The sequence below is a fragment of the Coturnix japonica genome, chromosome 7 (assembly GCF_001577835.2).
Source record: "Coturnix japonica isolate 7356 chromosome 7, Coturnix japonica 2.1, whole genome shotgun sequence".
NCBI lineage: Eukaryota > Metazoa > Chordata > Aves > Galliformes > Phasianidae > Coturnix > Coturnix japonica.
In genome coordinates, this window is record NC_029522.1 from 10,611,614 (window position 1) to 10,623,431 (window position 11,818).

At 51.3% G+C, this 11,818-nt stretch overlaps 1 protein-coding gene and 1 long non-coding RNA gene across 2 annotated transcripts in view; one reads left to right on the forward strand and one right to left on the reverse strand.

Annotated features, from left to right (window-relative positions):
- CCNYL1 (cyclin Y like 1) overlaps nt 1-8,965 on the reverse strand; it is a 25,544-nt gene extending 16,579 nt beyond the window's left edge. The window contains exon 1 of the mRNA XM_015868196.1: nt 8,728-8,965. Coding sequence (XP_015723682.1) covers nt 8,728-8,950 — 223 coding nt within the window. The 5' untranslated portion in view covers nt 8,951-8,965. The remainder of the gene's footprint in view (nt 1-8,727) is intronic.
- LOC107316557 lies at nt 316-5,600 on the forward strand. The gene is made up of 4 exons (XR_001556434.2): nt 316-2,523; nt 3,638-3,789; nt 4,232-4,407; nt 4,985-5,600. It is a non-coding gene; the product is annotated as an uncharacterized LOC107316557 (long non-coding RNA).
- Nucleotides 8,966-11,818: the final 2,853 nt, after the last annotated feature.

Here is an 11,818-nt window from a genome sequence, read left to right on the forward strand (position 1 = left end):
GTAGATACATTCTTTGCTGGGTAAAGAACTGGTTGGAGGGCTGAGCCCAGAGAGTGGTGATGGACTGAATTAAATCCAGCTGGTGACTGGTCATGAGTAGTGCTCCTTTGGGGGCGGTGCTGCGGCCTGTCCTTTTCAATATCTTTATTGATGACCTGGATGAGGGCACTGAGTGCACCCTCACTAAGTTTGTAGATGATGCCAAGTTGGCTGGAAGAATCAACTTGCCTGAGGGTAGCGTGGCCCTACAGAGGGATCTGGACAGGCTGGATCACTGGGCTGAAGCCAATGGGATGAGGTTCAACAAGACCAAGTTCCAGGTGCTGCAATTTGGCCACAACAACCCAGCATAATATTTTGTAAATAATTACAAATATATATTGTAAAATAACTGTAAAAAGACAACTTGGACACCAACTCTAGTTTCGTGTTAGCACCCTACTAAAAATAAAATTATAAAAAAAAGGCTGACATAAAGAATTCACTGATAATGATAAATTTCAATTAACTTTCTGGATTTGAGAAAGAGGTTATTCAGAAATGGAAGTATAAGGTGTCTCCTTATAACCATTTGGAACGTCTTGATTCAATTTCTATCCTCCTGATGTCTCATCTCCCTGCCACAGACCAGTGAAAAAAGCCTGGCTATGTCACCCCAGCATATCCTGTAGGTACTGACAAACTCCTGTTAGACATGCCTGACAAACTTGGCTTTTTCTTCAGGCCAGCTCCCTCAGCTTCTCTTCATCAGTCACTTGTTCCAGGCCCTAGAGGATGCTGGTGGACTCAACTCCCTCCAGTTTATCAGTACCTCTCATACAATACAAGAGTATTGGGGGCCTAGAGCTGGATGTAGCTTCTGTCTAATAATAGCTGAGAAAAAGGGGACAACTGCCTGCTAACATGGGCCAGGATGCTGCTGACCTCCTTTCTGCAGGGGCACACAGCTTGCTCAGGATCAGTGTGCCATCCACCAGCACACAGCCCCTTCTCCACAGAGCTGCTCCCCTGCCAGCCAGTCCCCAGCTGAGCTGCTGCTAGTTGTGGCCTCCAGGGGCAGGATGTTAGGCCATATGATTAAAGGCTCATCCTCTGCCCCAGGGAGATGTAAAGAAGCCCAATAATACAAGGAGCATGCACGGAGCACTCCAACCAGGCTACTCTCCTGGTTACCAAAGAGGACAGTCAGCCCATAACCTGTGTATCAGAACACACACAGGAGGGGGTCAACACTGCTCAAACTGCCTTACCCACTGAGGGACACCGATGTATTCAGGGCTCATTAAGGAATGATGTAGAAGAGCATTTGGGAGCTGTACAAGATCTATGTTATATTTAAGGGGAAGACCAAAAGCTGGGAAAAGAAGGGAGCAAAGTAGACTGAGAAGGAACAAGCACAGGGGAATAAACGGGTCAGACACTTGTAAATGGGTTGCCTGGAGCCTAATCACTGCAGTCTGTCCTGTCTGTGCAGCTCTGAGCACCAGCACTTGCAGCTCATGTCCTGGTGTCACTAACAGGGGAGGTACCAGACAGACTGTATGTCTGAGACCTGCAGGGTCCTATACTATGTACATGCATCTGAAAAAGTAACAGGCTATCAGCTAACAAGCTTTCACTCTGATCAGCCACAAAGGGAAACAGCATGAGGTGGCTGACACTGTTATGTCTGTAAGTTCTGTTTTCTGCCTGCACTGACCTGTATGTCAGCAGTGTAATTGTACATACAAGTGCCTTTGGGAAAACACATACAGACCTACAGCTGCAGCAGCCTTCCTTCTAGCAGGCTGTTTCCTTGCTTTCTGTTACCTCACACAGTTCCCTGTTAGTCAGCTGCTCAGTACAGCCCCACCACACCGGGTGTCACAAAAACTCCCACTGCTCCACATCTGATGCAGCACCTGGGAAAGGTCCTGGCCAGCACTGGGAGCACAGGGGAGGCAATTCAGCTCTGTGACCGTGAGAGATGGGCTCCACCCCTCTCGGACCTCATTTAAGGGCTGCCTGCCACCCTTTAAATGGGAGCCACGCCCGGAAGAAGCCCTTGATCGCCGACGTCAGCTGCTTCGGAGCCGTCCCGGTCGGCTGCGTGGTTGGGGGGGGGGTTTGGAAGGTTCTTTCACCCAGGGAACCCCGAGCAAACGGAGCAGCCCGGCAGCTCTCGAGAGAGTGTACAGGTCTCTGGCTGCACTGAGTGCATGAGCCTGGCGCTTCCTGGGCTGGGTGAAGGAGGCAGCGACTGTGTATGATGTGACCAGGTAAACTACTTACTCAGCCTTGTAGCTGACCTAAAGGAAGAGGTGGAGAGGCTGCAGAGCATAAAGGACTCTGAGAGGGAGATTGATTGCTGCTATCAAACCCTATCAGCCCCTAGTTCCTGGCGGCTGTGTGAGGAAGAAACTTCCTTCCCTAGTTTGGTGCACTGATTACTATCCCCTGTTACTATTCCAGGTTGGTAGTGATGATCTTGGAAGAACTTCCATAAGGACTCCAAAAAAGGATTTCAGAGCCTTGGGGCAACAGGTAAAGGGTTTGGGAGCACAAGTCCTGTTCTCCTCTATCCCTCCCATTTTAGGGAAGAATGAGGGACTCAATATAATGGGCCAATGGATCAATACCTGGCTCTGAGCTTGGTGTGCCCAGCAGGGGTTTGGGTTTTTTGACCTCAGCTCTGTTTGCACAAGACTGGGCCAGCCAGTGACGGATAGGAGTGGCTTCTCCCACCAGTCAAAAGAGGTCTTAATATGAGGGTTGGGTAGGTTCATCCTGAGGGCTTTAAACTAGGTACAAAGGGGGTTGGGGATGTTGCTGGGGTCACCAATATGGAGACTATATGTAATGTCCTTGTGCTTGTGGGAGAGGAGCATGCTTCTAAGCCCCCAAGGTCTTGGCCCTTGGTGAAGGAGGAGGATGACTTGCCCCTTTGTAGGAAGAACATGAGGGCTGGTGTGAAGTTGGTGGCTGTGGAAACACCTGAGTGTGGTCATGAGGGTATTAGGGCTGCTGCTACTCACAAGGAGGCCAAGCTCAGGTGCCTTTACACTAATGCACACAGCATGGGTAATAAACAAGAGGAGCTGGAGACCGTTGTGTGTTCAGAAAGTTTTGATATAGTTGCCATCATGGAAATGTGGTGGAATGACTCCCACAGCTGGAGTGCTGTGACTGAGGGCTACTGACTTTTCAAAAGAGACAGGCTAGGTAGGAAAGGTGGTGGTGTAGCACTCTATGTTGAAAAAGACTGTGGGTATGTAAAAATCAATGATGGTGATGATAGGGTTGAAAGCTTATGGGTCAGAATAAAAGTTAAGGCCAACAACACTGATGTGTTGCTACAAGCCACCCACCCAGGATGAAGAGGTGGATGAGATGCTTTATAAACAGTTGGGTGAGGTCTCAAGGTCACTCCCCCTTGTTCTGGTGGGGGACTTCAACTTCCCAGACATCTGCTGGAATTACAATACAGCAGACAGGGAACAGTTTCGGAGGTTCCTAGAATGTGTGGGAGATAACTTCCTGACACAGCTGGTGAAGGAGCCTCTTTAGGACCATGGCTGAGAAGGTCCCTTGGAGGATAACTCTGGAGAGCGTGGGAGCCCAGGAAGGCTGGGAATACTTTAAGGAAATTGTTCTAAAGGTGCAGGAGCTGACCATCCCAAAATCATGAAAGACGAGCTGATGGGCAAGGAGGCCGGGCTGGCTGACCAGAGATCTTTGGCTTGATCTCAAGAACAAAAAGAAAGTTTATGGTCTCTGGAAGAGAGGACGTGCTACTTATGAGGATTACAGGTATGTAGTGAAACTGTGCAGGGAGAAAATAAGGAAAGCCAAGGCACAGCTAGAACTGAGCTTGGCTGCTAAGGTAAAGGAGAATAGTAAATATTTTTATAAACACAGCAACAGCAAGAGGAAGGCTAGGGAATACCTCCATCCCTTGTTAGATGCTGAGGGCAACTTGCTCACCAAGGATCAGGATAAGGCTGAGGTACTTAATGCCTTCTTTGCCTCAGTCTTCAATAGTAAAACTTGTACCTCCCTGGGAACAAACCCCCCTGCACTGGTAGATGGGGAGGGGGAACAGAACAAGCCCTGCATGATCCACGATGAGATGGTTCTGGACCTGCTTTGAAAGCTGGATGTTTACAAGTCCGTAGAGCCAGACGGATTGCATCTTAGAGTGCTGAGGGAGTTGGTGGATGTGGTTGCCTAACATCTCTCCATCATTTTTCAGCAGTCTTGGCTGACTGGGGATGTCCTGGTGCATTGGAGGCTGGTGAATGTGATGCCCATCTTCAAAAAGGGTCGGAAAGATGATCCTGGCAGCTACAGGCCCATCAGTCTCACCTTGGTGCCTGGGAAAATGTTATGGACTGGATAATCTCAGGAACCATCATGGATCAACTAAAGGTCAGCCAGAGGATCAGGCCTAGTCAGCATGTGAAGGGCTTGAAAAATCAGCCCTATGAGGAGAGGCAAGGAGGCTGGAGCTGTTTAGTCTGGGGAAAAGGAGGCTGAGGGGGAGACCTTATTGCTCTCTTCCACTATCTGAAAGGCGCTTACAGTGAGAGCGGTGCAAGTCTCTTCTCACTGGTGACAGGATGGGGGGAAATGGCCTCAAGTTGCGCCAAGCTCAGTTTAGGTTGGATGTTAGGAAACACTTATTTACAGAAAGGGTAGTTAAGTACTGGAATAGGCTCCCCAGGAAGGTGGCTGAATTGCCATCCCTGGATGTGTCTAAGAGCTGTTTGTATGTGGTGCTCCGGGATGTGATTTAGCAGAGGGATGTTAGAGTTAGGGTACTATGGTTAGGCTGTGGTTGGACTTGATGATCTTCAATGTCTTTTCCAACCTGGGTGATTCTATGATTCCTTGTTGGAGAACCCTCCTCTGTGGAGCTGCTTCTGCTGGTCCTTATTTGCTTTGCCCCCTCATTCCCCACCTCCTGATTCTTTGGGGGAGATACCATATAATGCTGTCTTATCAGACCACCAGGTCAGCAATTCCCCACCTGGCTCTGGTGCATCAGGCAAGTCCCAACAAAGCCCCTGTGCTCAGAAACAGCAGGGGTGGACAGAGATCCTATCTTCAAGAGCACATGAGAGAAGACTGCCAGCAAGGCCTTGTTCTGGTTTCTTCAAAGAACATATAAAAACCTACACCTATGCAGAACATGGGGATCTGGTAAGCAAATATCAGCTGTAAGAAGTTATCACTCACTCAGAAGAAGCAGTAAGAAGCACAAACTAACCCAAATGGAACATTAACGTAAAAGAGCTGCTGCTTCTGAAACTGGAGAGGAAAGCATTCTGGCCAATCCCAGCTGCACACAGAAGCAATGATCAAGGTGCACAGCTGAGTGACCAACAAGCAGCTCTATGCTCACTTCTGATATTCACCATTAACAGAAGACAATAACCTACTGAGAAGAAGCTTTCAGTTCTCCAAGTTGTGTTTGTTCCACTTACTTTACACAACCTCCCCTTTGAACATCAAACTGTAAATGGAGGTTTACTGCTCAACCAGAAAAGCTGTGCACAGAACAGGTTATATACCTCAGGATCTTGATAATAACATTTAAATAAATCCTTTCGACTCTCTCAGCAGCAAAGCTAATGATCTCTTCCCATTTGAACCAACTTCTGCAACATTACAGTTTCAGTCTCTCTGTATGCTTTGTCTCCCTCCCACTCACCCTTCCTTTTTTTGCCTTAAATAAACATTTACCTTGTAATGTAACATCCCTGTTTTATGCAAGTACAAGATTTTCTAGTTTAAGTTGGATTTGCAATGGATGACCCAGGCAGCTGTGACCAGAAGCCTCTGGAGCCAGCAGACCATCATCACCTGTACCTCACCCCCTGGGAGTACTTCAGATACAGACACTGTTTCCAATTTTTCCATAGCCAGTACTTTTCAGATTAATTTAGGTTAAATAAGCCTTGCCTTACAATTTGAAATATACAGCAAAACATTAGCATCTGCTGAAAACTAAACCAGGAAACTCAGTGTTTTAATTCCTTACCCTAGCACACAACTGTGCTGCATTAAGTGCTACTTCACTACAGAAATTTGTTTCATACTTATATTCCAGGTAACAGGGACAGCAGGTACGTTTGTAGCAATGAGACACAACCTAAGTTCTCAGATTTATATGCTGTATTTCACACAATGTATTTGTCCTTTTCTACCCCCAAAATCAAATTAATGTCCAAAAGCTGAGAGCTGTCAAACACGGTGCCTGCTAAGCAGTAGGCTGGAGAAGTATCACAAAGTATCTCAGCAGCCCCCATGTAAGAGCCCAGACCTGTAAGGACCATGCTGTGCCTGCTATACATATACACACACACACATAAATATATATGGGATGCAAAGTGTAGCTGGTAGCTTCTGCATTCCTGATACAAGCAAAACATTCAATTTTAGCACAAGTGGAAAAGGATTATGACTTAGGAACACCAAACTTTAAGGACAGACATGTAAGGAATGAAGTGTTTCTGTGGCACCTGGAGGTACGCTTCATGCTACGTGTAGCTGTGCTCTTAACTCCTAGAACAGCACAGGGTAAAACAGAAATAGCCAAGATGATGCTGACTTTCCCCCCCAAGGATTCTCATTTCTCTGTAAAGTACCCAAGAAAAGGCCAGCTAGGGGTTCTAAGGCTTCTCTTATTGAAGAAATGAGCAACTTAGCTAACCTATCATATTACTCATAAAAATTATACAATATTTATGCCTAAAACTGAACCCATGAACTACCCACCACTATAGCAACAAAGTGACGTTGTGCAGCAGCACAGGAACACGCAGGGTTTGTTACGCTGACAGCTTTCATGCCCCAGAGCTAACAGGGCCAAGCACGTGTCCCCTGTATCTGTAAGCACTGCGTTTACAGATCAAACATTTTCATGGAAAGTCATATATAGACAGCAGTATCACTGACAACCTTACATCTGCTCTGTAACACACCATTTCCGATTCTCCACAAGTAATGTATCACGCTATGAGGCTGACTGCTTCAATTCTGTTCAGTTTGCACTTCATAATGCTCAAAGAATTCCCCACACAGAGCTGTATTGTCATAAAGCTGTCAAACTCTGATACTTTCTGCAGCCCTAAATAGTTCTATCAGCCAGAAAGCTGCAGACAAGTAGCATTCACCAGCTGCAGCAGGTTTCCATCGTGCATGGTGATCTTTGAAGCCATCTCACACTCAGACCATCTCAGCTGAGCAGTGTGGGGGTTAGCTCCAGCCTCAAGATCAAACCTTCCACCACCACAGAAGTACGGTTTGAGATTGACAGCTGTTACCTTAAGCTTGGGTTGTACCCTTTAATTTAGATAAAAAACATAATCAGTACTTCCCTACTTTGTGGAAATTCTGATGTCTGGCTGTATAGGAAACTGTTCATCACAGCCTGAACCTCTGATTAACCAGCTGAGGCAAGTGTCGGGTCAGCTGTGGGAGCACAGGTGAAGCTGTGCCCCTAGAAGGGGTTGAGATTGACTCCACCTCTCCTAGACTTCATTTAAGGGCTGACCACCACTAAGGCAGCATCTCTTTTGGAGATTGCTCCTTTGTGGAGTTTGGGTGACCAGCCTCAGCATTTTCCGTCTAGACTGAAGGCCTTGGGATTGGTGAGTTTCTCCTATAGGTAACCTTTGGCTAACTATTATACCACCATTCTTGTATTATTATTTTATGTACACTGGATGATTTCAAAGTTAAGCCTAATTACTTAGGCCTGCTGAGATGATCACATAGAGTTCAATTAGATCTAACCCCTGCTACAGAGCAGATTCATTTAGTTTAGGCACTTCTGCTGGACTAGTCAGAATCGCTGGTTCAGTTCTTTCTTGCTTAACGAGTGTGGGAGAGTTCTGACACTTCTGCAGTACCTTTCTGCAGGGATGAGATTTTATTTCTCCCGATGGGCAAATATGATTTCCCCTGCAGTGCTGCACGGCTGTCTCAGGTGAGGGAGCTGACTGCTCTGCTGCACTTCAGTCACAGCTGCAGCACGGAGCTGTGTGGATCTGGGCACAAGGGGTAACTCTGCTCCTCAGCCTCACTCACCCAGTTTCTTTCCAGTCACCAAAAATCTGTTTGTGCCCTCACGATGAGCTTAGGGGGATGGCATTAAGTGTCACTGTGCCCACCCTATGCTAAGGATGTCAGACAGCTGTTTTCTCCCACTTGTCTCTTGTAGGTGCGGTCATACTGAGTGCAGCACTGGATTAAGCCAAGTTCGAACAGCAGAGCGGTGACCCCGCGCCACTGCAGCACCGGCAGCAGACGGCGCAGCCCCACCTGTTGTGCCGGGCACGCCCGAAGCAGCGGGCCGTGCTGAGCCGTGCTATGCCGTGAGGAATGGCTCGGCGGTACGGGCTCACGGAGGGCTCCGAGCAGCACGAAGGAGCCGTGAGGCAAACTGCCCTCAGCGATCACCCGCACGCCGGGCTATAAATCACGGCGTCCAGGGCTGATGTCACGGCCCTCAGCCTCCGCAACGCCCCGCCGCCCGTTCCCACACACCCTTCCTTCCTCCCGCCCGGCCCCGCTCTACACGCCGCTATCGCGCCCGGCCCGGAGCCGCCCCCGCCCTCCTGGTCCCCGCGGCGCCGTCCCCGTCCCGCAGCCGCCCGCTCCGCTGTGGGCACGGCGCCGCCGGGACAAAGGGGCGCTGCGGGCGGGACATCGCCCCTCCGCTCCGCACCGCCCGCCGCTCACCATCCGGGAACTCGCGGTCGCTGATGTGCTGGAGGTGCGGGCCGCCGCCGCCGGGCTCCGAGTCCCCCGAGTCGGCCTCCGCCGAGCCCGAGCCGCCGCCGCTCGCCGCCGCCTGGTACGCGTCCGCCCAGCGCTCGGGCCCCGCCGCCGCCGCCCCGCCGCGGGCCCGGCCGAGCTTGGGGCTGGCGTCCGGCGACACGCAGCAGGTGACGGTGTTGCCCATGGAGCTCGGCGCTCCCCCGCCGGGCCCCGGCTTACGCGGCCGCCGGGCGGGGGCGGGGGAGGGGGGGCTGGGGCGCGGAGGGCGCCGGGCCGAGGGAGGGAGGCGGCAGTCAGCGCTCACGGCCGCATCGCCGTCGCCTCCCACCTCCGGCGAGGCGCGGCCCACGCCCGCCCCAACGGCCGCGCGCGGCGACCCACGGCCCTGGCGGAGCGGCCACCTTCCCCCGGGCCGGGGGAGGGCGAGAGGCGCGGCCCCGCCTCACAGCCACCAATCGCCCGCAGCCGCCCCGCCGCGTGACTGCGCTCCGCCAACGGCACCGAGCGGCGTCACCAGCCGCATCCATCCCCCGCCCTGACCGGCTGCACGCGCGCGCAGCTCCGCCCCCAGCGCCGCCCATGGAGCGGGACCCCGACACCCTGTGTGCCATTAACACCTGAGCTGGGCGCCCGCCGTCAGCACACGAGCTGTTCCACAGGCCTTCAGCTCTGCTCCCAGATAGCACCTTTGGCTCTTGGTGCGCAGTGGGGAGACAGTATGCTCGCTTCGCTTTCCATGTACAAGAAAGTGACTTTCCACAAGCTGGGAAACAAACCCAAACAGAAGCTGTAGCCACCAGGAGAGCTTCCAGCAGCACCAGCACCGGGCAGGGCTGCAGGGTGAGGTCAGATCGCAGTGACAGCAGCAACCCGTGTTCCCACACGTGGGGATGGAACAGCGCTGTGGTTTATTCTAAGAACACATAGCACCCAATTCCCCCTTGCTGCACATGGGAAGCCAAGGGGCCCGCTTACTGCAGCCCACCCTGCAGCTGCTGAGCCATCTATGTCATTGCATGCAGCAGGCACAAAAAGGGAAGGCCTCCAGGCCTGGCAGGGCACTGCAGGGTGCCATGTTCCTGCTCATGGGCTCACGGGGAGGTGGTTCTGCTCTGTGCTTGCACTGTTTGCCCCACACACGTCCTTGCACTGCCCAGTCCAGGCCTTCCCCACCATGGTTCCTCGCCAGCAGATCCGTGCACATTTGTGTTTGACTCCTGCAGAAGCCAGGTGCTGGAGCACACGGCTACACAGCTGTGCAGCCCAGGCTCCACCACACAGAGCCGTGAGAAGCTTTATGCCTGAGAGCAGAGCCAGAAGGCATCACTACCAGCTGCTGTCTTTACAACTCTTGGGAAACTCAAATGCCTGCAGGTATTATAGCCCACACCAATGGCACCGAGCAGCCAGGAGTGTCCCTAAATATCTGGAAGGACACTGCAGCTCCTTAGGCCATCAGCTTGGCAATCAGTCCCAGCAACAGAGACCAGCTCTTTGCAGATGCTTGTTGTGCTTTGCAGGGCCAAGACTTTTAAATTCTGTACATTCTGCTCTTATCTGCACCTTGACTCCGTGCTGCATGTGCCTTCCCAAGGCCGTGTGCCTCTTTGCTTGTTTGCTGGGAGATAACGGCAGCCCTGGCCTGAGGCCTCGTCCCCTCGTCCCTTCTTAGAAAGTGCCCCAGCCTCCAGCAGCCTGCGGGTGTCTTGGAGAGGGGCCACGGCATTGTCTTCACTTGGAAACATGGCTGCAGGAAGAATGAATCACAGGTTGGACCCGCGTAACCAAGTGAAAACAAAAGCTCAGGATTCTGCATCTCACTGCTGTGAATAATGGGGGGAAAAGTGGGCATCCTGTTTTGAAATCCAGCACCAGCTGACAGGATGAAAAGACTGCAGGCATGATTGTCTTCTGAGGCTCAGCAGTAACCAGGCTGTGGCCATTTAAGGGAAAAACTGAAACAAAACAGTACTTAGGGAAACAGATCCAATGCTTCTGCTAGGACGTGAGTAAGAAGAAACCAGCGGGGTTGTTCAGAACGCACAGGGTGACAGGGTGAGGTTTAGTAGCCCTAAATGTTCTCAGTTTTCAGATCACCTCCTGTGCTGTTGGCTTGCGGTGAGCAGTGCCAGCAGGGCTGGGAGCTGTGCCTCGCAGCACACAGACTGCAGCACTGGTGTCACTGATCCCACCTGTACCTGTGAGTCTGCAGCAATCCAGAGGCCCTGGGGAGCCCCTCTTGTGAGATCTGAGCCCCTCTTGAGAGATCTGAGCCCCTCTTGTGAGATCTGAGGCACCAGAAATTGCCTACGCACAGAAATTGCCTACACTGCCTGGTGCTTCTTCTCCTTTGTCTGAAGGGATTTGTTTCTAAAGAGCGGAGAAAATCCCCAATACCATCTCAAATAAATAAATAAATAAACCAACAAAAACCATTTTTCTTGGTTTCTACTTGGTTAGAAAGGGGAACCTGATGAATCTACCTGCATGCTCGAGCTGCTGTCTGCCTGCCTACACAGCTGTTTTCACACTGCCCTTAGTTGTTGTTAACTAGCTGTACATTAATACAGTGCACAGCCTGCACAGTAATTTTCCCTCCAATTACATAATTCTGCACCTACACAACACATCAGAGATGTGAGCGCTTAAAATTAACCCTCTGGATCTACATTCAGTTTCCACCACAGGGTGTTTTTGCAGCACATTTCCCAGCACAGCAGCGTCCCACAGGCAGACACCTGAGCCAGGTGCTCTGCAGCCCCCAGCCAGGCACCCTGCTCATGGAGAGCTGTGGGAGGGCAGCAGCACCCACAGTGTGACCCACAGCCCTGCAGCACAGCACCATCCACTCCCCATCAGAGGGGCAGCATGGCCCAGTGCCCAGCTGTTGGCACACCACTGTGAGTGAGGATGTAGGTCGGATCTGCAAAGTGCATTAGCAAGAGCTGGAGGTTTCCAGCAACCAAAGTGCCATTGTTGCTTATGGGGAGAAGAGCTGGCTCATTTTGCTTTTTGTTGGCTAATCCAAATTCCAGAATAATGCCAGCTTTCA